Source organism: Eumetopias jubatus, unplaced genomic scaffold (assembly GCF_037043125.1).
Source record: "Eumetopias jubatus isolate StellerSeaLion01/CBP00866 unplaced genomic scaffold, mEumJub1_p1.0 scaffold_12, whole genome shotgun sequence".
Taxonomy (NCBI): Eukaryota; Metazoa; Chordata; class Mammalia; order Carnivora; family Otariidae; genus Eumetopias; species Eumetopias jubatus.
This window is the reverse complement of record NW_028274818.1, coordinates 41,543,449-41,570,229: the sequence shown is the minus strand read 5'-3', so window position 1 is coordinate 41,570,229 and position 26,781 is coordinate 41,543,449. Positions and strand designations below refer to the sequence as shown.

The window sequence follows — 26,781 nt, the reverse complement described above, 5'->3', positions numbered from 1 at the left end:
AAATAGTAGAAAGCCTAAAATTATTTTTGAAAAATAATCAAATCTAAGATACCATTTTTCAAACTAGGGTTATAACCCAATATGGGGTCATAAAAGCAACTGTGTGGATCATAAATCAGCATTTTATAAGTCAAATAGAAATAAATATAGAAAACAGAATATATTACACATAGTAAGGATATTATTCCATGAAAAAATTTTGTTTAACTATATTGCATATACACATATATATAGAATATATAGATGCATACAAACATACATAAAACACATATCTGACTAGGCGTAATGGGTCACAATTTGAATATAATTTTTGCTATAACTCAACATATAAAAAATATGTATCTATTGTTAAGAACAGAAAATTCTTTTGCTTTGTATACCAAGAAGCATTATCTACTCTTTCTGATCTAAATTACCCACATAGAGTTGGGCTCAGAGATCCTTCCCCTCCCCCCCAAAAAAAAATCACAGCAAAAGAAAAATGCTAATTAACTTGACCTTTTACATTTTGCATTACAGCCTTAGGTCATATGCTATAGGCCTCTCTCAGTCTAAACACTTTTTCCCCTGCAAATGCCTTCCTCTTTTAGCTTTCTCTTCTTCAGTCGTCATTACATGGCCGCCCTCTCCTTCTCTGTCTACACTTTTGGTTTCTCTTTTCCTCCTACCTCCTAACTGGAAATTATCTCTGTTCTTGCATACTGCAATTTCTCTGTATATTTTTCCCTTGCTGAAAATCTATCCATTGCAGTTTCAAATAATATTTCTATTTCATTACTGCATTCTAGGTGCTTACAATATGGTGCAAAGGACATGCATATGTACTGTTCCCTTTCATGGCTCTGTGCCTCTGCATTAACGGCTCTCTGCCTAGGAAGTCCAGCCATAAGTGAAAGATGAGAAGGACATAGAACTAAGGCATTTGCTTCCTTTTTGATCTTTTTTGCTAGAAGGGAGTGACTTGCTAAGGAGACTAAACCAGTAAAGAGGGAAGTCACTGATGCATTTATTTATTAATTCTTAGAAGAAATAATTACTGGAGGAAGGTCTTGAGGAGCTAAAATTCAGTCAGTAGTTGTAGAGATTTGCCACGGACTGAAGAAGGGTATCTTTTCTAAAAGATTGCAGGAAAATAAATAAGGGTAAGAAGGTCAACAAGTACTTAAGGGGAGAGGTGGCATAGATCTGCATATGTATTATACACCAACAGAAGTGAAGTTCTTGAGTTTTTTAAAAAAAATTTTTTCAAGACTTATTTATTTATTTTAGAGAGAGTGTGTGTGTGCAGGGGGAAAGGGAGAAAGAAACTCAAGCTGACTCTGCTGAGTTCAGAGTCTGACACAGGGCTTGACCCCATGACCCTGAGATCAGGACCTGAGCCAAAACCAGGAGTCAGTTGCATAACCAACTGCACCACCTAGGCACCCCTGAAGTCCTTTATATTTATTTGTAAAGTAGGAGGAGGTATAATGAGCATGATGGAGAAGATGGTGGGGTCAGAGAATTCAAGAGAATGGTGTTGGGTTTAGAAAAACACTTTGGAGGGGCACCTGGGTAGCTCAGTTTGTTGAGCATCTGACTCTTGATCTCAGCCCAGGTCCTGATATCAGGGTCGTGGGTTCAGAGGTTTGGGCCCTGTGCTGGGCCACACGCTGGGTGTGAAACCTACTTAAAAAATAAACAAAACAAAATAAAACAAACCCAATTTGAAGCATGGAAAAGGGCACTGATTAGGACCCATGGCAGCTTTGAGGACATAATTAAGAATGTAATAATGAATTTATACTGGTTCAAGTTTGTTCTGCTGTGAGTTTTTTTTCCCTTGGCTATCCTAAGCAGGCTGTGGGTAGGCATAAAGAAGGTAAAAGGCTGAATTGGTCTACAGTTGGGAGTTTCACTAGGCAGACGCATTATAAGGCAACGAGGGTGAGGAGATTAAAAAGTACAAGGGACAAAGTGGCTAAGATAACTGAGGGAGAGGAAAATAATTCTGGGGGGGCCTTATCAACAGATAGATGGGGGAATAGATGAGAGACTCAAGAAACTTGAGCTTTGTGAGATGAAAAAAGAGATATCAAAGGGGTGGGGCAGTATAAAAATATATTAAAAAAACAGAATTTTAAAGGGTCAGATACAAATAAATGGAAATTCCAGTATTTCCTTCTCAACTCCAATAGCACCTTGTAGATGTCACTCTGGAAACAATCTCTAGAGAGATGGAAAGGAATGTTCCATACAATGGAAAGGCAAAGTAATGTAATTAATAAGCAGGAACTGTCTAATTCAGCTCTGAAATAATAAAATCAAATTTCTGACTCTTCTGAAGCTTCAGACTGGACTTTAGTGAAGATCTACTAAAGTACTGGTTCACAATGAGGTTCCCAAATCCTTGCAACTGCAAAAGAATCTAGGTAATGTCCGTATTAGGCTTAAATATTGAGGTACTAGATGCATTCCTACCCCAGCTAAAGAAAATATCCCTAAGTACAGTATAGGAAGAAAAACAAGCCCCATTTTAAAAATGATGATCAGAAGGTTAAACACTGACATGGCAGAGTTTTTCTCTCCTCAGCAGCAGAAATTGTCCCCTGTATGTTGTACCAAAAAACTACTCACCTGAATAAAATGTGTTGATTTTGGCAAGTTCCTTTTCACAGGTTTGGAAAAATTTTTCTTCAAACTTGGCAAAATATCTCTTTACAGTGTCCTCATCTGTAACTGAAAGCAAGGAAAACAGTATTTAAATATGATGTCCAAAGGCCAATTAAGAAAACTAGGGAAATAAAATTTAAAGGTACTACACTTCCTTATTCTTCAAAATGACAACAATGAACTGTGAACCATATTAAGCAAAGACTAAAGAAAGCAAAGACTAATGTGTTCTTCATAGGAACACAGTCATTTTTTAACTGAATGAGACTAAGTCTTTACTATAATAAATTTATAGTGGTGAAAAAAGTAAGTGTTCTAAAACTTCAGAAGACACTAATGTACAGATGTGATCAAGAAAGATTCAAGGTGTTGGGAGTAGAAATGAATAGGATTTAGCAAGAGTAAATATTTCACGGAATAAAAAAAGGAACAGAAAATGAAGACATTAATATATAATATGATCCTGGAAAAAATGGGTTGATTATTTCTACTATATTAAATTGCTTTCCACTCATTTTCACTTAGCTGCACCAGATACAGAAAAAAAATGTAGACTGATGGTTATAAATTACATATTCTAAGCCTACAGCTGCTGGGTAGGAACATAAGTGAGTTGAGCAAATGGATGATTGTACAAGCATGGTGATAAACGGCAACTGACACCTTCAGGATAAGGAGTGGTATGGATTCTGGCAAGTCAGAGCACATGTCCATCTAATGAGTTGCCGTCCTGTGGTGACAGGGTTAAAGTTGTCACATCTTCCAATTTTCAAGACAAGCCACAAATCTAGATATTTTAAAAACACAGTGTAGACCAATCAATATATGCCTCTGCAGGCTGGATCCACTTTGTGAGTTCTGTTATATAGCTGTCAATTTACTGAATACCATAAGTAAAGATATATGTAGCTTCAGGAACCCCCAAGTCTAAAAGGGTATGTTTCTTGTCCAAGTAAGATCTGCCTGGACTCCAGATGCTAATCACAATTTAGAACTATCCTATTTCTGGATCTCTGGGGCAATCTAAGCTTGAAATGTGTAGAAAAAGTATAGATCATTTTATGTTCCCCAGTTGCTTCAAATCTTAGTGCAATCCCAAAAACCCTTACACACTTCATCTGTCCAGGAATAAGAGAAACAGTATTTCCCTGAGTAATAGCAATACACACATACACATACTAATTCTTTGTACCAGAGATACATTAAAGAAAAACAAAAGCTTAAAATGAAGTTCTAAAAAGCATGTAAAATCTATTCATTTAATTTGAATAACACAAATGTTAAAAAAAATTATCACTACACAAAACCTTGACTTTATTTCTGTATCTACTTCTCTATTTTTTATGCTTTAGAACTTAATAGATAACGCAGGATTCTATTGATTTTGCAGTAAAGAAAGGGAGGCCACTTTAAGTTCCTCATGTAAGCTTCATAATTTAGGTACAATAAAGACTATAGCTGCCCAAGGACACTGTGAATTATTTTTACAAAGCATAAAGCAGGTCAAAGCTTCCTTTTAAGGTGACCTTGAGTTAGAGATGATCCATGGTAACAGATGCTGCTCTTATAATAGCATTTAGCTATAGCTAATTTAAGATACGAGTAATATCTCATTCTACTTTATTACCCATTTTTTTCATTTTTATCTTATTCTTTATTGTATTGTTAGGAAAGAAACCCAAAAGCAAAATATAGGCTTGGTCATATTGACTTTGTTTCCCTATTTATAGAACAAAGTTGTTCACCAAAGCAATTTAAATATAGCTTCTGTTTTAAAAATAATTTTAACATATTAATATTTATATACATGTTGCATATTCAAGATCAAATATTTAAAATATTACTAAGAGGATGCCTGGGTGGCTCAGTTGGTTATGCGTCTGCCTTTGGCTCAGGTCATGATCCCAGGGTCCTGGGACTGAGCCCCACATGGGGCACCCTGCTCAGCGGGAAGCCTGCTTCTTCCTCTCCCTCTGCCCCCCCAACCCGTGCTGCTCGAATGCTCTTTCTCTCTCTACCTCAAATAAACAAAATCTTAAAAATAAAATATTACTAAGAGCATAGAAACAAAAAAAAATCTAAATAAGCCTCTGAGAAACTAAAACATATAATAAATTTTATGTGTTAAAGCATGAACATTCTACTCATTAATCAATCTCATATGAATTCTTCATTTCCTCAATTAAAGACTGTTTTATCTAAAATATCAGTAGTCTTGGGGAGCCTGGGTGGCTCAGTCGTTAAGTGTCTGCCTTCGGCTCAGGTCATGATCCCAGGGTCCTGGGATCGAGCCCCCTGTCGGGCTCCCTACTCTGTGGGAAGTCTGCTCTTCCCTCTCCCACTCCTCCTGCTTGTGTTCCCTCTCTTGCTGTGTCTTTCTCTTTCAAATAAATAAAATCTTCTTAAAAAATAAAAAAATAAAATAAAATAAAATACCAGTAGTCTCTTATGTAGATTTCTGGTTCACATATAACTTAACAGCCACAAATCAGAAAACAGTAGAGTAAGGTTACAGCAGCACTAAAAAGTAATGGCAAAAAGAGAGAAAAGTGGAAAAAACTATATATAAAAGTAGATCTGCATATACAGGTGCCCCCCATTTTTGAAAATTCAAGTTACACCACGTTGCTTTCACAGAAGACATAACATGAGTACCTGTTTTTGCTAACTAAAAAGAAATCTGTAGAGGATTTCTGCTATTAAAAAAAAAAATAGTTTTCAGCATTTGTTTTGCAGCAAGCCATTACAAAGGAAGCAGGCACCCTGCCCAGTGAGAGTGGCACCACCAAGCTCCTTCCCTGGGAACTGCACTCAGCATCTCACCATCAAGGCGCCACAGCTGTGAACTATGTCTTCGAGCATCTGTGCTTTATCTCAATTTATTTTGTGCATCTGTTAGCAAAGTATGTCCTAAAGGTATCAGAAAAGCCTAAGAAAGGATATTTTTTATTCTAGGAACACTAAAAATTGTTTCTATATAAGTTAATGGTAACTACATCTTCACATCATTTTGGCTTACAAAAGGTTTCAGAAAACACTCTACTTTGGGGGAAACAGGTTCATAGGGATTTAAAGAGTAAGATAAAGGTGCTTCAAATCAATAAGAAAAGAATGGACTATATGAAAAATAGGGCTGAGCCATTCATTTAAATAAACTCCAAATGGAGTTAAAGAAACAATGTTATAAAACACTAGAAAAAAATTAACTCTACGTGGGGAAAGTTTTCCTAAATACTACACAAAACAGGCCATAAAGGAAACAACTGACATTCTCCCAAAATGAAAAATCTCCATTCCACAAGATACCATAAGCAAACTTAAAAGACAAGCAACAGACAGGGAAAACATATCTGCAACATTTAAAATAAAGGATTCACATGCCAAACAGACTTCAAAAATGTCTCACAAATCAGTATTAAAAAGATATTCCACAAGAAAATGGGTAAATTAGAGCAATTCATAGAAAAATGCAAATGGCCAACGAACAAAGGAAAGGATACTCAACATCCCAGATATCAGTTTAATGTGACTTCAAAATAATGAAATATCATTTTTAAACCATCAGATTGAAATAAATTTTAAAATATTATTTCAGCAATGGTAAAGGTAAATGAACTCTCGCTCCCTGTTGGTGGGAATGTAAATACGTAAAGCCATTTAGGAAGGCAATCAGAGAGTAGCCACCAAACCGTTCAGTGCATTTAATCCCACACGTAAGAAATATATTCTAAAGGAATTGCTGCACAAAAGGATGTGTGTGCAAGGATGTTCAGGTAACATGGTTTTTAAAAGTCATAAAGGAAACAAAGTAATGTTCAACAAAAGGGAAACAGTTAACCAAATTATAATAACATCATATAACACTATGCAGCCATTTAAAAAAGATACACATACATCCTGGTATGTATGAAAATCCCAAGACACACTGTTGATGAAAAATTTAAATAACAGAATATAGACAGCATGACCTCATTTATGAAAAGATATGTGCATAAATCAATATTCATATGTACATTCATAGAAAGAAGATTGGAAGGATGCATACCAAACTGTTAATTGTGGTTATCTCATTTGAAAGAGGAGTAGGTATGAGAGGGAGTCTCACATTTTGCTATCTACACTTAAAATTGTATTGCTTGAATCCATTACAATAAAATGTATTCACGAATGATGAATTACATTGTATAAAGAGTATTATTAAGTGGTAGAAAAAAAGGAACATGTTGCATCCAAATCTTAAATTATACATAGTAAAACCTAACCAGCATAGCTAGTTGAAAAGAGTTAACTAAGAATTTAGAGGTACACAGGATGATTAAGCCTTTCACTCTGTTATGAGAAGTTGGCAGAATGCTGATTTTACAGAACATCAATTTCTATTATAAGATGCTCCCTATAACTATAACCTATCTGCTGAATAATGTTAGAAATAATGTTAGAAATCAAGAACTCTTAGAGAAACAGAATTTTAGTGTTCAGAAATCAACTAGCCAATTTTCCTTGTTTTACAAGTAAGGAAATACAGGTGGAGAGAGCCTAGATCACATGAGGTTTTCTCCCCCTCCAGTAACAATGTAAGTTTTATAGAAACTCACTATATTTTATTATAAAATAATGAAAATAAAAATTACTATGATGTGTTACTTAAGTGGTAGGGACTGAACTGTGCAACCACCACCTCCCAAAATTTGTATTTTGAATCCCTAATCCCCAATGTCACATGGCCTTTGAGGAGGTAATTAAGATTAAATGTGGTCTTAAGGACAGGGCCTTATTCCAATAGGTCTGGTGTCCTTATAAGAAGAGGAAGAGACATCAGAGATACCCTGACCGGACACTGATGAAAGTCATGTGAAAAACAGCCAGAAAGCCCTGTGCAAGCCTGAAAGAGGGGCCTTACTAGAAAAGCCTGCACCTGACCTTGCATTTCAGTCCTCCAGAACTGTGAGAACAAAAAGTTCTACTGATTAAACCACACAACTATTGTATTCTGTAATGGCAGCCTATGTACACTAATACAATCAATTTAACATGTCCTGAATTCAATAATTAGTCTCAAACGACTAAGCCTACTTCAAAAAAAAGGTAGCATATATAACTGCAAATCTTAGTAAGATGTATCAACAATTATAAGATTAGCATCAACAGGGGAAAAAAAAAAGGCAGACAAAAGGATGAAAAAAAAATCTAGAATTGGTGAAGAATGACTCAGAGAACACTGCTGTAGAGAACCTTTTACTGTGAGTTAAATAAATATTAATTCAGTCAGTTATACGAGAGAGAGAGAGAGAGAGAGAGAGAGAGGGAGAGAGAGAGAGAGAGAATGATGGAGAGAATGAGGGAGAGATTTCTTTGTCATTTCTATTATGGTCAAAATTTTACCTCAAATTTATAGATGACAGAAAATTTCTTTCTCATCTACCCCCCCCAGTTAGTAAGTTAACAGCAATGACTCTAAGAGTACTAATCAGGGTAAAACATCCCTATTGCATAGGAACCACCACCAAGTGCTCTTTACAGCAATTGCCAGGAATATTTCTATTTTTATTTTTTTAAATAAATAAAAATAAAAAAGATTTGATTGAGAGAGAGAGCCAGCACACATGCACACACTTGAGCAAGGGAAGGGGGAGAGAGAGAGAGAAACTCAAGAAGACTCCCTGCTGAGTGCAGAGCCCAAGGCAGAGCTTGATCTCACCGTCCTGAGATCATGACCTGAACAGAAACCAAGAGTTGAACGCTCAACCAACTGAGCCACCCAGTTGCCCCGGGAATATTTTTATTTTTACAGCAGAAGTGTCATCTTTCACACGTACTCTCTCAAAAACCAATTTCTTAAAACCATTATTAATTTCTTCAAATATATGTTCCATTCAACTTTTTATTACAATTTCAATGTTCTTAATTTCCAGATCTATAAGATACTGAAGGCAGAGATTTTTAGAATTTTTTTAAATCCTATGCCCAACATAATGTCTGATAGACAGTATGTGCTTCAATTATTTTTTTTGAATGGCAAATGTTGAAACAATGTTAATAATTTTTATGAAAAATTATGATGTAAAGTTTTAAAAAAATGAAACTCCCAACAACTGGATATTCATGCACAAAGGAATTAAGTTATACCCAACCTCACACCATATATGAAATTTACCTAAATAGATCAAAGACCTAAATGTAAAAGCTAAAACTATAAAACTCTCAAAAGAAAAGAGGCATAAATCTTCATAACCTTAGATGAGGCAATGGTTTCTTAGATATGGCACAAGAAGCAGAAGGGATGAAAGACGAAGTTTTGATAAATTGGATATTATCAAAATTAAAAAATTTATAACACACACAAAAAATGTGTGTTTAAAAGAGCACTATGAAGAAAGTAAAAGAACCACCACAGAATGGGTTAAAACATTTACAAACCACATACCAGATAAGGTCTAGTATCCAGAATATATAAAGAACTCTTAGCATTCAACACTAAAAAGACAAATAGCCCAATTAGGAAATGGGCAAAGGATCTGAATAACCATTTCTCAAATATGTGTGTATATACACAAATGGCCAATGGCATATAAAAACATTTCAGCATCACCATTCATTAGGGAAATGCAAATCAAAACCACAATTCCACTTCATAACCACTAGGATGGCTATGATTAAAAAAGAGAGACAGACAAACAATAACTGTTGACATGAATGAGAAGAGACTTGAACCCTCATACATTGCTTGTGGGAATGTAAAAATGGTGCAAGCATGTTGGCAGTTCCTCAAAAAATTAAATATAGAGTTACCATATGATTTACCAATTCCACTTCTAGGCATATACCCAAGAGAAATGAAAACATGTTTATACAAAAACTTATACACAAATGTCTATAGCAGCATTATTCTTAACAGCTATAAAGTGAAAACAATCCAAGTGTCTATCAACTGATGAATGGATAAACAAAATATGGCCTATCCATATAATGGAATATTATTCAGCCAAAAGAATGAAGTACCATTACATACTATAGCATGGATAAATGCTGAAAACATTGCATAAAGGGAAAGAACCCAGACACTAAAAACCACACATTCCATTTATATGTAATGTTCAGAACAGACAAATTCACAAAGGCAGAAAGTAGATTAGTAGTTGGCAGGGGTTGGGGGAGGGAGGAATGAGGAGTGATGAAAATGTTGTGGAGTTAGGTAGGGGGGACAGTTGTAGAAATCTGTGAATGTATGAGAAACCATTAAATTATATACCTTTAAAGGGTAAATTTTGTATTATCTGAATTATATCTCAAAAAAATATATTTTAGCTCCAAGTTTAATCATATAATAGAAACACACTGATAAATTAAAACATATTCATTTATTTATTCAACAAATAATTATTGTGCTTATAAGATGCTAGGCTCTGTGCTAAATGATGGGGATATATATATAACGATAAACAAGACAGATGTGGCTCCTGGCCCTTACAGAGTTTGCATTCCAGTGACTGAGGCAGAAAAAACCCACGCAAATAAACAATGAATTATAAACTGAAAAGTGTTGGGAAGGCAACAGGGTATGAGATGGAAGGTAGGTACTGGGATGGACAGCTATCCTTTTGACAGGGTAAGAGATGGTCAGAAAAGACTTCATAGGAGATGACGTTTAATCTGAAACCTGAACCTAAAGCATGAGAAAGAGCAAGGGCAAAATGATTCTCAAGAGTGGGAATAACATACTAGGAAAGGAATTGGGTGCCTGAGGACCTGAAAGGCAGATTACAATGGAACTCACAGCAGGTAGTGAGTGATAGGAGGTAAGATTAAGGAGGTAGTAGGCAAAGGCCATGTTAGAGTCTGAATTTTATTCTAACTGCAATGAAAAATATTGAGTTATAAGCAGGAGTCTAAAAAGTTGAAAAATTAAAAGTAGAATTAGTTTACTTTCACTAAATGATCATTTAAAATAGCATTTCCCAGGACATCAGGTATGTAGATGAAAAGAAGAATGAGAAGAATTCTAAGGAATTCAAATAAGTTTGGGAAATAGGAGTATAGACACGTCAACTGATCTCTCTTAAGGCAGCAGTTCTCAGCGCGCCTGGGTGGCTCAGTTGGTTAAGTGTCTGACTTCAGCTCATGTCATGATCTCAGGGACGGAGCTCCACAGCAGGCTCCCCACTCAGTGGGGAGTCTGCTTGTCTTTCTGCCCCTCCTCCCCCAACTTGTAGGTTCTCTCTCTCTCTCTCTAATAAATACGTAATCTTAAAAAAAAAAAAAAGGTAGTAGTTCCCAACTGGGGATGATCTTGCCTCCCAGAGGTTATTGACAATGTCTGGAGACATTTCTGGTTGTCATAACAGGAAGGGTGTTACTGGCATTTAATGGATAGAGGACAAGGATGCTGCTATACATCCTACAAGACCAGGAACATCATCTTCTATCTCCCTGCCTCTCAATAAAGAAAATCTAACAGTCCAAAATGTCAACAGTACCAAGGCTGAAAAACTCTGCTTAAAAGCAAAAGAAGCTTTACTACACCAATATACACTGTTGTTATGCAATGAGAAGGAGATACAGTATATTGTGTTCCCAAACGTATTTTAAGAATACAATCTTTCGTTGGGGTAAAGGGGGAATGGCAGGGGTAAAATGAAAAAGGGGAGGAGAGTATCTAGCAAAATTTCCAAGAACATTATTCTGTGGAACACTGTTTGAGAGGTACTAATTTTAGTGTCAACACCACCACCTCTTTGCATTTTTATATTCCATATCCAATATATTCTATGACTTCTTAGCTTCTCAAAAAACTACTCATAAATGAAAGAGCTGATGAATAAAAATTAACATGTGACTGGGTTCCATCAAATATAGGAAGAATATTTAGCACTACTGATTTCATGTTTTTAAGGAAAAAAAAGGTGTTTTTTTTAAGTGTGATTTACAAATTAGGAATAAATAACTTGAAATTCTATTTTTTCTCAAATGCTATTTCATCAACAGATGGGTGAATTATATAAAGCATATGGCTAAGAAGATTTCAAAAGTAAAAATGTTACTCTAAAATCACTGGTGTAGTAGAAATAGAACTAACTGGGAGTCATTCATTCAACAAGTATTAAGTCCCTTCTATATACCAGGCAATGGGGCAGACAATAGGAATACAATGATAAGCAAAATACATGTAAACTCCGCCCTAAGAGATTATACTCTACCTGAGGAAACAGACTTTAATCAAATCATCACATAAATATATAAAATGTAATACGGGTTTTGAAGAAAATGTAAACATGAGAAAAAATAGCAATGGGACCTATCTAGTCTGCAAGAACTTGGGGAAAGGGAGGTGTGGGATTTTCTTAGATGAAATCTGAAGGATAAGTAGGCATTTTGATAGAGGATAAGTACTCTAAGTATATATGTAAAAACAGCATATAGATGCTGTAGAAATGGGCATGTACATTTGAGAAGCTAAAGAGGTGTGTGTGATTGGAATCCAGGGAGCAAGGAAGACAAAGACGGTGGTTAAAGCCAAACAGGCAAGCAGGTCAGTTAGGGCTTTCCAGGATAAAGGACTAGCCTTTTCCCTATAACCAAGGTTACATCTTTGAAGGATTTTAAGCAGAGGAATAATTGTGATCAGATATGCTTTGTAAATGAAGGGATGTGGGGAGACCACTCAGATGTAGTAGAGTAGATATCAACTGAGAGGTCACGATAGCCTTAACTAGGGTGAGGACACTAGAGATAAGTGGAGAAATTCAAGAGACAGTCTAGAGGTAAAATCAATAGGTTTTAGTGACAGGTTGGATATGGTTCTATTGTCAATTTACCTGTATTAGCTTGAGTAAGTGACCCTCTGGCTCTGGTTTTCTCTTTGACAAAGGAGAGCACATCACTGAGCAATCTCTAAGGCTCCCACAGCTCCAAATTTCCTATTCCTTAATTAAAGCTGCTAATTTCTGCAAAATCCAACTAGGCTAAGGTGGTCCTAAACAAAATTTTCTGATCTATTTTGAGGTTTCACCATACAAGGTTTAAATGTGCTTTTAAAATACTTGTGGTAAGGGGCGCCTGGGTGGCTCAGTCGTTAAGCATCTGCCTTCGGCTCAGGTCATGATCCCAGGGTCCTGGGATTGAACCCCACATTGGGCTCCCTGCTTGCCGGGAAGCCTGCTTCTCCCTCTCCCACTCCCCCTGCTTGTGTTCCCTCTCTTGCTGTCTCTGTCAAATAAATAAAATCCTGAAAAAAATAAAATAAAATACTTGTGGTAAAACAACAAAAAATTCTTTTAATTCAAATACTGACACATAACTGAGATGAAATCAATCTCATGGCACTAGCTCTGATAACAATCAAGACTATTTATCCCCCAATGAATATTTATACCTACTGTCTACTAGTCAAAAAATGACAATAAATGAAATAATGATAAATAATTCTACAATGAGCATAATTCAGTAGCAAAGCAAGTATATACCAGTGTTTTCAAATGTTTTTTGCCCTTTAACCTCTAAATATTTTTTTGGAAAACTGTCTTACATGTATTTGTTATGAGAAAAGATTTTGTACACATTTTAATAGTTTGAATGTAATTTCTGGGACTACAAGATGGTGGAAGACTAGGAGACCTTAATTTCATCTGCTCCCAGGAATTCAGGAAGATAGCTATCAAATCATTCTGAACACCTGCAAACTCAACCAGAGATCTATGAAAAAATAGCTACAACTCTACAAATAGAAAAGTGACCACTCTCTTTCTGCAAGGTAGGAGGTGTGGAGAAGTGAATCTGAGGTAATATATGGGAAGATAAACCAGGGGGAGAGAGAGCCTCAATAAGCTGGCTATCAGCAAATGATATAGCAGCAGAGCACAAAATTGGAACTTTTTAGAAGTCTGCTCCAGTGAGGGACATCACTCAGGTGGCTAAGCAGGGGTGGAACCTTAGCTGGGACAGTGTGGTCTCAGGATCCTCCAGGTCACAGGAAGATGGGGGGGGTGAGTGCAGAAGATGGGGTGCCTGAGTGCAGAAGAGCTCCCAGGCAACAGAGTTGAGAAGCCGGCTGCAAACAGTGAGCCCAGGAGTGGGCTTCAGGGGTTGCAATAAACAATGAACCGTGACACAGTTGGGCCCCTGCTCTTGGAGCAGGGGCCCAAAAAGTGGCAGAAGTGGCGAGAACCCCCCACTCCTGGGAGGAGTGGTGTGGGAGTGGGCCAGAGGAGCCTGCAGGGTTTGGAGTTACCAAACAGGGTCATGTGCCTGAGACACCTGGTCACAGGCCGGGTGACCACCAAGTGCAGCCAGAGATGAGGGAGACAGCAGTGATTGAATGCTTTTCTCTAAGGGCTCACTGAGGACTGGGGACGAAGCTTTCAGCTATGGGCCAGAGATTGGGAATACACCATTTTCATTCTCATCCTCTAAAGCTGCACAGAAAGCCTTCAGGGAACAAAAGACACAGATAGCAAACTGGAGCAGATTACTTAGCCTGCCGCTGGCAAGGGCTGTACCATTCTGCCAGGGGCAAATATACTTGAGAATCAATGCAACACGCCCCACCCCCAGAAGATCAGCAAGAACATCCAGCCAAGACCAAGTTTACCCATCAATGAGAAGCGGAAAACCCCAGCACTAGGGGAATTCAGCACATAGAATTCATGGCTTTTTTCCCATGATTCTTTAGTCTTTCACCTTTAATTTAAAATTCTTTTTCTTTCCTTTTTCAACCAATCTCTTATTTTATCAACTTTTTAAAAATCTTTTTTAAATTTTATTTTTAGACTTATATTGATTCCCTTCATTAATATTTAAACTTATTTTTGTACATATATGTTTTTCTTTCTTTACAATTTTGGAATACAGTTTCTTCTAAAAGACCGAAATACACCCAAAATATCTAGTGTATGGCTCTGTTCTATTTACCGGTTTGATCATTATTTTTTGGTTGTTGTTTTTTTTCTTCTTCCTTTTTTTGTTGTTTGGATGGTTTTTGGTTTGGTTAAAGTCTTTTTAAATTTTCATATTTACAATTACATTCTATGCTTTCAATGTATTTAATTTTATTTTTGTATATATAACTTTTTCTTCATAATTTTGAGATGAAGTTTCTTCTAACAAACTGACCAAAAGACACTCAGAAGATAGTGTACTGCTCTGTTGTGTTCACCTAGTCTGTTTACATCCCTTCCTTTTTTTTTTGATATTGGGGTTTTTTTCTCTATTGTTTTTCCTTGTCTTATAATTTCCCTTTTTCAAGTTACATTCTATTCTTTCATTGTATTTAATTTTATTTTTGCACATATGTGTTTTTTTTTCTTTTACAATACTGGGGTCCAGTTTTCTTAAAAAAGACCAAAAACACACAGAATCCAGGATACTGCTCTATTCTGTTCACCTGTGTGATTATATTCTCTCTTTTTTTTCCAGTTTCAGTTCTCTTCCGATTTGTTTAGTGTCTATTTCCCTGGGGTCGTTGCTACCATTGTAGTATTTGGATCTCCCCTTCATCTATTTTTCTCTGGAGAGAATGACAACATAGAAAAATTCAATTCAAAAAAGAGAACAAGAGGCAGTACAGACTGCCACGGACCTAATCAGAATGGACATAAGTAAGATGTCGGAACTAGAGTTCAGAATAATGATTATAAAGACTAGCTGGGCTTAAAAAAAGCATAGAAGACACTAGAGAATCTCTTTCTGGAAGAATAAAAGAACTAAAATATAATCATCAAGTCTAAATAAAAACGGCTACTAATGAGGTGCAATAAATTATGGAGACTCTAATTGCTAGGATAAATGAGGCAAAAGACAGATTAGTGATATAGAAGACAAAATGATGGAAAATAGAGAAGCTGAAAAAAAGATCAACAACTACTGGATCACGAGGGGAGAATTGGAGAAATAAGTGATACACCATAAAGTGAAACAAATATTAGAATAATGGAGACCCCAGAAAAAAAGAAAGAGAGAGAGAGGCAGAAGGTAGATTGGAACAAATTACAGTGGAGAACTTCCCTAATTTGGGGAAGGAAACAGGCATCAAAATCCAGAAGGCACAGAGAACCCCCCCCTCAAAATCAATAAAAATAGGTCAACACCCCACCATATAATAGTGAAACTTGCAAATCTCAGAGACAAAGAGAAAATCCTGAAAGCAGCTCAGGACAAGAGGTCCTTAACCTACAACAGTAGAAACATTAGACTGGCAGTAGACCTACCCACAGAGACCTGGCAGGCCAGAGAGGGCTGGCATGATATATTCAGGGTGCTAAATGAGAAAAATGTGCAGCCAAGAATACTTTATCCAGCTAGGATGTCATTCAAAATAGAAGTGATAAAAAGGACAAACAGAAACTAAAAGATTTTTTGATCACTAAACCAGCCCTGCAAGAAATATTAAAGGGGATCCTTTAAGTGAAGAGAGAGCCCAAAAGACAGACAGACCAGAAAGGAACAGAGACAATATAAAGTAACGGTGACTTTACAAGTAGGACAATGGCACTAAATTCCTATCTTTCAATAGTTACTCTGAATGTAAATGGGCTAAATGCCCCAATCAAAAGACACAGGGTATCAGATCGGATAAAAAAGCAAGACTCATCGATATGCTGTCTGCAAGAGACTCATTTTAGACCCAAAGACACCTGAAGATTGAAAGTGAGGGGGTGGAAAACCATGTATCATGCTAATGGACATCAAAGGAAAGCTGGGGTAGCAATCCTTTGATCAGACAAATTAGATTTTAAGCCAAAGACTGTAATAAGAGATGAGGAAGGACACTATATCAAAATTAAAGGGTCTATCCAACAAGAAGATCTAACAATTATAAATATTTATGCCTCTAACATGGGAGCAGCCAATCTATAAGCCAATTAATAACAAAATTAAAGAAACACATTGATAATAATACAATTATAGTAGGGGACTTCAACACCCAATTCACTGCAACAGACAAATCATCTAACCCAAAGATCAACAAGGAAATAAGGGCTTTGAATGACACACTGGACCAGATGGACTTCACAGATATATTCAGAACATTCCATCCTAAAGCAATAGAATACACATCCTTCTCAAGTGAACAGGGAACATTCTCCAGAATAGATCACATACTGGTGACAAATTAGGTCTCAACTGGTACCAAAAGACTGGGGTTATTCCTAGCATATTTTCAGACCACATTGTTTTGAAACTTCAACTCAGTCATAAGAGGAAATTTGGAAAGAACTCAAATACATGGAGGCTAAAAAGCATCCTACTATAAAGAATGAATGGGTCAACTAGGAAATTAAAGAATTTTAGAAAATTCATGGAAACAAATGAAAATGAAATCACAACTTCTCAAAACCTTTGGGATGCAGTAAAGGTGGTCCTTAGAGGGAAGGATATAGCAATACAAGCCTTTCCCAAGAAACAAGAAAGGTCTCAAATACACAACCTAACCTTATACCTAAAAGAACTGGAGAAAGAACAGCAAATAAAGTCTAAATCCAGCAGGAGAAGAGAATTAATAAGGATTAGAGCAGAAATCAATGAAACAGAAACCAAAAGAACCTTAGAACAGATCAACAAACCTGGAGCTGGTTCTCTGAAAGAATTAATAAGATCGATAAACCCAAGCCCAGACTATCAAAAAGAAAAATGGGAAAGGACCCAAATAAGTAACGTCATGAATGAAAGAAGAGAGAATGCAAGCTGCTGCAGCCACTCTAGAAAACAGTATGGCGGTTCCTCAAAAAGTTGAAAATAGAGCTACGACCCAGCAACTGCACTATCTACCCCAGAGATACAAATGTAGTGATCCAAAAGGGCACTTGCACCCCAATGTCTATAGCAGCAATGTCTACCATAGCCAAACTATGGAAGAGCCCAGATGTCCTTCGACAGATGGATAAAGAAGATGTGGTGTGTGTATGTGTGTGTATATATATAACAATGGAGTATTACTCAGCCATCAAAAACAATGAAATCTTGCTATTTGTAATGATGTGGATGGAACTAGAGGGTATTATGCTAAGCGAAGTAAGTCAATCAGAGAAAGATAATTATCATATGATCTCACTCATATGTGGAATTTAAGAAACAAAACAAGATCATCAGGCAACAGAGGGAAAATAAGACGGAATCAGAGAGGGAGAAAAAGCATAAGAGACTCTTTATTATAGGAAACAAACTGAGGGTTGTTGGAGGGGAGGGAGGGTGGGGGGATGAGGCAACTGGATGAGGGACATTAAGGAGGGCATGTGATGTAATAACCACTGGGCATTATATAAGACTGATGAATCACAGACCTGTACCTCTGAAAATAATATATTATATATTAATTAAAAATAATAATAAATGTAATTTCTGGTGCTTTTTAATTAATTTGTATTTTAAAATAAAATGACATTGTTTTAAATGTGGCTATTAGAATTTAAATGCCATAGCAGTATGATAACTACCATCATTCATTATTGAACATATACACAAGCTCTTCTCTAACAGTTGGAAATTTTATTTCATTTTGGTTTTCTATTTTGTTTTCTTGAATTTGTATTTCCACTCTACTTATATTACAGAATTTATTCTAATATATTTTTAGGTTTGAACATCATTTATGGATTTTCCTGTCGTACTTCCTAGCCATTTAAAGTATATAAATTAAAATTTAAATACAAAAGCTTTCCTTACCATAAAGCTGTAAATATTAAAATTTCTTCTGCATTGGGTTATCATTTCAATTACTGAAATACAGTATATCAACACAACATAAATATGTAATAAACTTTGATAAATATTACACATAAAAAGCAAAATGCTATTGAGAATTTGAAAATAAATTTAATTTTTTAATTTAAATAAATGGAGTTTTTTCTCCCAGTTAGCTCATATACCCCCTGATAAATGTTACATTATTGCTGGAATGATGGACATCACATTTGGTAGAATATTATGAATATTGTAGAAAGACAATTAAGAAGCACTGATATCACTATTTTTCATCTTATAGATTTAAGCGCTAAGAAATCCTTTTCACATAAATAAACAGATCAGAATGAAAGTCTGTTGTAGTAATGTCAATTTTCTGAATTCCTTCCATGTGTTTTCCAAAATCTGCATATGTATCTGTTGTTAAAATTGCTTTTAATATATATAAGCTGACAATTAAGTCTTCCTTCAATTCACTGAAAATAAACAAAACAATTTGATTTCAAAAGGATTTGTTATCCTCTTAATTAAACTTAACTTTCTCAGTGTCTATACCAACAATTTGAGTATTTCAGACTATCTCTTTTGAGGTTATGCAGGTAAAGCACTGTAACAAAAATCTGATTTGGCAAAATACCAAGCTTTCTTTTGTAAAATCAGAGAATGGCTATTTGAAACGGAACTGCATGCATGACTACTGGCAATGACTAAGGTAAATAAATTTCAGGATTTAGTAAAAGTGAAGAACTGGAAATGGATTACCTTAAAGGACAATAAATAAAGGACTTTTTCCTAGCACTGTTCTTTATTGAATCGACATGACAAAAAATACTAATTTGTACACAGATATTTTCAAGAGAATTATTTATTCTTTACTGAAGGATTTACATTTGCTAATTCTGATAGCCTAATTACATCATGTAATTGGAAAGTGAATGCCATTATTTGAAGTCACTTAATTAAATTTATCTACCTAAATCCACCTTTACCTGAATTATTACCAATCACAGTTCTTTTTCACTTCTGTAAAGCAACAGGTCATATATATTAAGACTGGAGTTATTAGGGGCACCTGGGTGGCTTAGTAGGTTAAGGGACTGCCTTTAGCTCTGGGAGTCCTGGGATGAAGCCTTGCATTGGGCTCCCTGCTCAGCAGGGGAGCCTGCTTCTCCCCCTCCCCCCTGCTCATGCTCTCTCTCTCCTTCAAATAAATAAATAAAATCTTAAAAAAAACAAACAAACTGGAGTTATTACAAACAAAGCATATAGAAAATACCTGAGGACCCAAGATTAATAGTATTAGTTTAACTGAGTTTTCAGTCTTTTTTTTGGCAAAGAGGAATATAAGAATGAACCATAAGAAGTAAAACCACTCTGGTTACTTATTCCAGAAATAAAGCTTTCAAAGAACTACAGTTATGCAACTACCCCGTTTCTCTCTAATGTGCCAGGCACCTAGCTAAAGATAGAATGCATTTATGATGAATATAACATCAATATTCCAATCAGATATAAAATGCAAGAAAGCACAGGTTTCTAACAAAAAAAAGTATTGAAAAATTAAGGTATGTTTTACTCTTTGTTAATTCATTAAGATCCATAAACTACATCTTTTTTGAAAAATTTCCCCAATATTCCCAATTTTATTGATGTCATAGCAACATACCAACCAAAAAAAGTAAAATTTGAGTTCTTAGCTCAAACTCCCTCAACGCCAGGGTTTTATATGCTTCCCTCCCCCTCTATATTCTGGGACTATTCAGTATTCTTCAAATTAGGGCAGAAAAGCCACCACCGATGAAAAGACTCTTACAATGATTAACAGAAAATTAACAAAATGCATCCCAGAATCATACTGAAAAAGATGAGCGCAAAGGAAAAGTATAAAACAATGAAATTAAGGAAATGAAAACTGCCTACTAAAATGCAATTTTTAAAACCACTTAGTGATTTTATATATTTAAAAAGAAGATTTGGACAGGTGGTAAAGTTCCTATTTTCTTGAGGAAAAAAGAACACATTTAACCCAATTGAAAAAAAACTTAGCTAATTTCTTATCCCAAAATCACAGTTTGGGCTCATCTAGACATATAGACAAATTTACTATCTAAGCAACTTAAGCCTACTTTCTAGCTGCATCTCTCTTAAAACAAAACATGGGTTGGAGGTTTAGTCCAAGATGGTGACAAAGAAGGCTCACGAATTCACCTCTTCCCACAGGTACACTGAATCTACAGCTACTTAGAGAATAATTTCCCTCTGCAAAAAAAATCCAGAAACTAGCTTAGTGACTTTTACATATCAGGTGAGTGAGAAAATGCCCACATCATCCTTACTAAAATGATCGGGAAATACTGGGACACGCTCTTGCCATGAGCCCCAACCCCCTAGCAAAGTGCCAGACAATCGAAAGGGAACTCCCAATTTGCAGTTTCTTGCAGAGTAGAGAGGGGGTTGATCCTCACATCTAAGGGAGAAAACAGACAGAAACACAGTAACAGTAGGGGACTTCAGTAACCAGTTTCAACAATGCACAGAAAATCCAGTCAGAATATTAGTAAGCAAGCACTGGACTTAAACTATAAGTTAGACCAGATGAGCCTAAAAGGCATTTACAGAACATTCCATCTACCAATAGCAGAATATACATTCTTCTCAAGCACACATGGAACATTCTCCAGGATAAATCATATGTTAGATCAATAAACAAATCTGAATAAATTTAAGAGACTGAAATCATATCAAGCATCTTTTCCAACCACAATGGTATGAACCTACAAACTCTATGTCTCAACCTGTATCGGTATCCTGAAGTATATTCACTTTCCTGAATCAGTCGTACTTTTCTTACCTCTGAATCTTAAGGCCAGCTGGTCTGTCTGAACATTTTCTCCCTAAGTATGCCAAACCTATCTCTTCCCTGAATCCCAACATTCATATTCACATTATCTCCGTTGTTCCCTGACACTTACCCTCTTAAATAACCCTTCTGAGAAACATTACTAACCATAACAACCCTGAGCATACTTAACACATTAAATTATTGACTGTAAGTAGTCTGTATCTCTTAGGACAAGGAGTATCAGGTAAATTCAGGCACAGAACAGAAGAAGGGTACTAGGGAACTGTGCCTTGGGGAGCTAAAAACAAAGAAAAGCTACAATGAACTTCATGTGCTGGAGTGGAATCAGAGATACCAGTGTGAATTCACAGTTGTTAAATATATGTAAATAAGCAAACATACAAATAGATATGTATATATGCAAGAGTTAACACACACACACAGTCAGAATGTAGGAAAAATGATACTCTAACAATGAGCACATCTACCCTTAGATATTGTTTTCTAAATACCATTCTCCGATAAAAGCAGTCAGGGCTCTTAGGAAAAGAGGCTGATTCCAGGGCTGGTGCAGAGAAAATACAAGATGAACCTGGAATATCTTGTGATACCAGAAAATAAATTCTCATAAAAGGATGGGGGCATGTCAAAATGACACAAGAGCCAGCCTGAAGAAGTTCCAAAAGTTCAAAGCAATAAAATAAATGATAGTACTGTATTATAATCCACAGAATCAAAAATCTATCCACAGGTCCATACTGATATAACTAAATAACTGAATAAGTAAATAAATATGGGGAAAAGGACAGTTCTCCCTTACAGAAGAATTCTAATTAATAAAAGTAGAAGGAATGAGAGGAATGCAAAATCACCATTAGGCAAACCACCACAGTATTGAACTGATGCAGGTAAGATAAACCTGTGGATGCTTAAATCAGTGGGCAAAAGTTTGAGGAGTAGTAAGATATTTATCAATACAAAAGGGAAAGTAGTTAAGTTCGCAGTGCAGAATCTACGCCCTCATTTAAGCAAGTAATCAAGGTAAATTTCACCAAGAAAATAAGACATATCAACATATATACCCCCTGAAATAATGCACTGTGAGGGGCACATCATTTCTATGGTATTCTTGACAAAAGGGCATAACCTGAATCCACTGATGAAAAAACATCAGACAAAAATAAACTTAGAGATATTATACAAAATAACTCATCAAAGTCTAGTATTCATCAAGTATCAAAGTCATAAGTAAGGAACTGTCACAGAATGAAGAATAAACAGACAAACAACTCAATGCACTGTGGGATCCTATATTGGATCCTTGTACAGAAAAAGACATGAGGAGAAAATCTGGTAGAATTCTAATTAGGCTTATGGTTTAGTGAATAGTATTGTATGAACTTGTTAGGTTCCTGGTTTTGATAACTGTGTCATGGTTAAGCAAGCTGTCAACATTGGGGAAAACTGGGTGAAGAATATACATAAATTGTACTATTCTTGCAACTTTTTAAGATTTTATTTATTTATTTGGGGGGGAGAGAGAACGAGAGAGCACAGGAGTGGCAGATGGGGTGGGGGAGGGGCAAAAGGAGAGGAACAACCACACTCCCCGCTGAGCACGGAGCCTAACATGGGGCTTGATCCCAGGTCCCTGAGATCATGACCTCGGCTGAAGTCAGACACTAAATTGAGTGAATCACCGAGGCACCCCATTCTTGCATCTTTTAACTTTAAAATTATTTCAAAATAAAAAAGATTAAATTGTCTAGGGTTTAAAGGCAAACAAATTAAAACATAAGAAACAATTCAGAGACAAGAGAATGATTTAATTGTAATATCATTTCCCATGCTACTTAATTTAGGGAAGTCTAATAACAAATCTTAAATATCAATGTTACATATTCAACAGCAAATATTTTTTAAATGCCTACTACGTGCCAGGCACTTGTGCTGTTTATTGACTAGGAATGCAGTGATCAAGAATGCTAACAACAACAACAAAAAAAAACAAGAAGATAGCAGGAGGGGAAGAATGAAGGGGGGGAAATCGGAGGGGGAGACAAACCATGAGAGACGATGGACTCTGAGAAACAAACTGAGGGTTCTAGAGGGGAGAGGGGTGGGGGGATGGGTTAGCCTGGTGATGGGTATTAAAGAGGGCACGTTCTGCATGGAGCACTGGGTGTTATGCACAAACAATGAATCATGGAACACTACATCAAAAACTAATGATGTAATGTATGGTGATTAACATAACAACAAAAAATTTAAAAAAAAGAATGCTAACAGTCACTGCTATTTGAGAGAAAACAGATCACTAAAAAGTAATTGTAAGAGCAATGTAGGTAACAAAAAAGAAAGCACAGGATGCTAGAACATGACAACAGGAACTAAGTCAGTGTAAAAGTGGTCAAGCAAGTCTTCCTGATGAAATGACACAAATTGAGATATCAAGAAAGAACTGAGGGATATGGGGCAGGAAGAAGTGTGTGAGTGTTGAGAACATGGCTTACTTGAGAAAAATATCTAGTACTGCCAGACCATACCAAGTGAAAGTAATCTAAAATGAAGCTAAAGAGAGGCAGGGGGGCAGATGAAGGGACTATATAAGATTCGTAAAAGATAGTAAGCAGAGGAATAATATGACCTGATGCACTTTTACCAAGATTATTTTGACTTGAGGATGAAGAGACTAAAACTTCCATTTCTGGAAAAAAAGCGGATTAGATATGCTGAGGAACCCTCATGGTACAGCACACCTAAAAATACTGGATAAAACTGAAAAACCATCTCTTTAAATGCATAGCTAAGAAAAAAGAAGCATTTTAAGAGGTCAAAAACCTGGAAAAAACACAAATTCAAGAAAGAACTGAGCAAAGCAAAAGGCTACACCAAGGACATGTGCAAACATGCTAATTAAGTAATGAACTATGAAAATTAAACAGTATTTACATATAAACATAGTAGTAAGTTCAAAACCAAAATAATTAAAGGAAAGAATACTGAATTAAAAAAACAACACATATAGATGTCCTTCATCACAGATAATTTGAAAGACCTATTCTAAAAGTAATTGCACAGGCCCTACTGCAGGGAGCACCAAAGTTTACCTGGTTTTTTCTTTGCAGTTGATCTGATTATTGTTTTTTTTTTTTAAGATTTTATTTATTTATTTGACAGAGAGCGACACAGTGAGAGAGGGAACACAAGCAGGGGGAGTGGGAGAGGGAGAAGCAGGCTCCCCACTGAGCAGGGAGCCCAATGTGGGACTCAATCCCAGGACACTGGGATCATGACCTGAGCAGAAGGCAGACGCTTAACGAATGAGCCACTCAGGTGCCCAATTATTCTGTTAATTCAGTTCTATGCTTCTATGTGCTACCTTAATGTCCTTCAATAAATCCCTATTTTAGGGGCACCTGGGGGCTCAGTCGGTTAAGCCTCTGACTCTTGATTTCGGCTTAGATCATGATCTCAGGGTCCTGGGATTGAGCCCTGCATCAGGCTCTGCGCTCAGTGCAGGGTGTACTTGTCCTCTCCCTCTGCTCCTCCCCTCCACCCCGTCCTGGTTTTTGCGCTCTCCTTCTCTCAAATAAATAAGTAAAATCTTTAAAAAAACAAAATAAATCACCATTTTACTTTGATTGCTTTCAGTGGAAGAACTCACTTGATAATCATTTCTGCACTTAAAACAGAACACATCACACATCCATGGAGGTGAATAATTTCTACCTACATTTAGGACATCTGTCACCAGGTGAAGCATAGCACATGTTTAGGGGAGTCAAGACAGATAAGCTTAAATTCTACATTTAGGCAACTTTATTATACAATTTAGATCTTAAAACAAATGCATACACTCCTTAGTATAAGTGCAGTTCTCTTCAGGTGATCTAGCTACTGTAAGTTTAATTCATCTAAATATCTCTCTTTTTTTAAAGATTTTATTTACTCATTTAAGAGAGAGAGAGAGAGAGAGTGGGAGAGCAGGAGCAGTAGGGTGTAGAGGTAGGGGGAAAGGGAGAAGCTGACTCTCCGCTGAGTGCAGAGCCTGACTCAGGGCTGGATCCCAGGACCCCAAGATCATGACCTGAGCCAAAGGCAGACGGTTAGCCATCTGAGCCACCCAGGTACTCCTCAGCTCTCTTTTTTGTCTTATGCCAAGGTCACTAAACTTTGTATAAGCCTTGGCTCCTATATTTCTCCCAGGGGCCTAATGTAGCCAATATACCTGTTAATAAATACTAGGAGAGATCATAATTATTCCAATAAAGATTTCACTTAATTTGATACTAAGAGGTAGTTAATCCTACCTTTGCTTTGTCATCTTCAAAGTAACGATGTGCTCCTTTATTAAACAGGAGAATGGGCTCTGTGTTACAGGACTGCAACTCCACATCCTCTGTGTTTAACTCTGAACATGCATTAGTACCTCATGACTCTTTCATAAGAAAATCAGACCTTATGTTTAACATTTAAAAAGCATCAAATTAAGGAAAATAAGTATTAAAATATAAATAATTAATATATCTAGAAAGTAACAGGGTGGGAATTCTCCTTTAGGAAAGAACAAACACTATTCAAAGAGTTCCCAAGACATAAAAATTGACAAGAAAAGAAAATCAAAGACACCCTTAAAACTGGCATTCATAACAGAAGTTCACAGATCAACTATAAGGAATTCCTTCTGAAACTAGATATAAAATCCTAGGAGACACCTGTATTTTTCTTAAAATACTTAAAGTGATTTATTTCCCTTACAGAAAATTAAGACCTACTGCTTCAGAATGCTAAAATTTCTGAAGAGAAGGGGCTACAACAGCAAGTCTTTCCTGCTTCAGGATGCCTGGAACAAATTAGTACAAGCAGACTGCAGTTGACTGAACTTATTGAATGTTAGCCAGTGAAAAGCAATGCTTTTTTCTGAACTTCCTGAAATCTTTAGTGGTACAATTTTTATTCACACAGAGAGAAGCAAAGTCCTTTTATTTGGGCAAGATTCTGAGAAACATTATGAACAATAGCTTAGAGCCTGAAGGACACTGAGAAATGGCTCTAGTTACTAAAGGAAGGAATCTGAAATATCTAAATAGACTGGAATATATTCAATGGAATAAGAAACCTTTAATTCTTATACCAAAGTTTATGTGCTCCTCAGACTCACATTTAATATTTTCTATTTAACTTTGTTAAAGGGTACTAGGCATAAATCCTGCAGAGGTAAGTACCTGATGATTATAATTTCATTGTACAAAATCCACTACATGTTCTATCCTTCTCAGAGTCATAAAGAACTGCATAAATGTAATCTTAATCCTATCTTCAATCTTAATTCAGGTGTATTCCCCAAAAGAAGGTTTAACAGAATTATGGGACTTGAGAGTTTCATAGAAGCATCACTTCTGACCATTTATTTCTGGCACAAAAAGTCCAGAAGCAGACCTATGAATCTTCTATGAATGAAGCAGATCCTCCTAGAAAGCTATGAACAGGACAGAATAATATACAGTATCCAGTGTTTACACAGCACTCAAACTAAATAAACTCCATAGCAAAACTTAGTTTTAGACCAAACCTCTACTAAGTTTAAATAAAAAATTTCTTAAGAAGTTTCT

At 36.2% G+C, this 26,781-nt stretch overlaps 1 protein-coding gene across 2 annotated transcripts in view; it reads right to left on the bottom strand.

The window, feature by feature from the left end:
• Positions 1-26,781, bottom strand: part of XPR1 (xenotropic and polytropic retrovirus receptor 1) — a 245,114-nt gene that overhangs the window by 92,418 nt on the left and 125,915 nt on the right. For both annotated transcript variants that reach the window (XM_028121531.2, XM_028121532.1), the window contains exon 3: positions 2,617-2,718. In XM_028121531.2, coding sequence (XP_027977332.1) covers positions 2,617-2,718 — 102 coding nt within the window. The remainder of the gene's footprint in view (positions 1-2,616; positions 2,719-26,781) is intronic.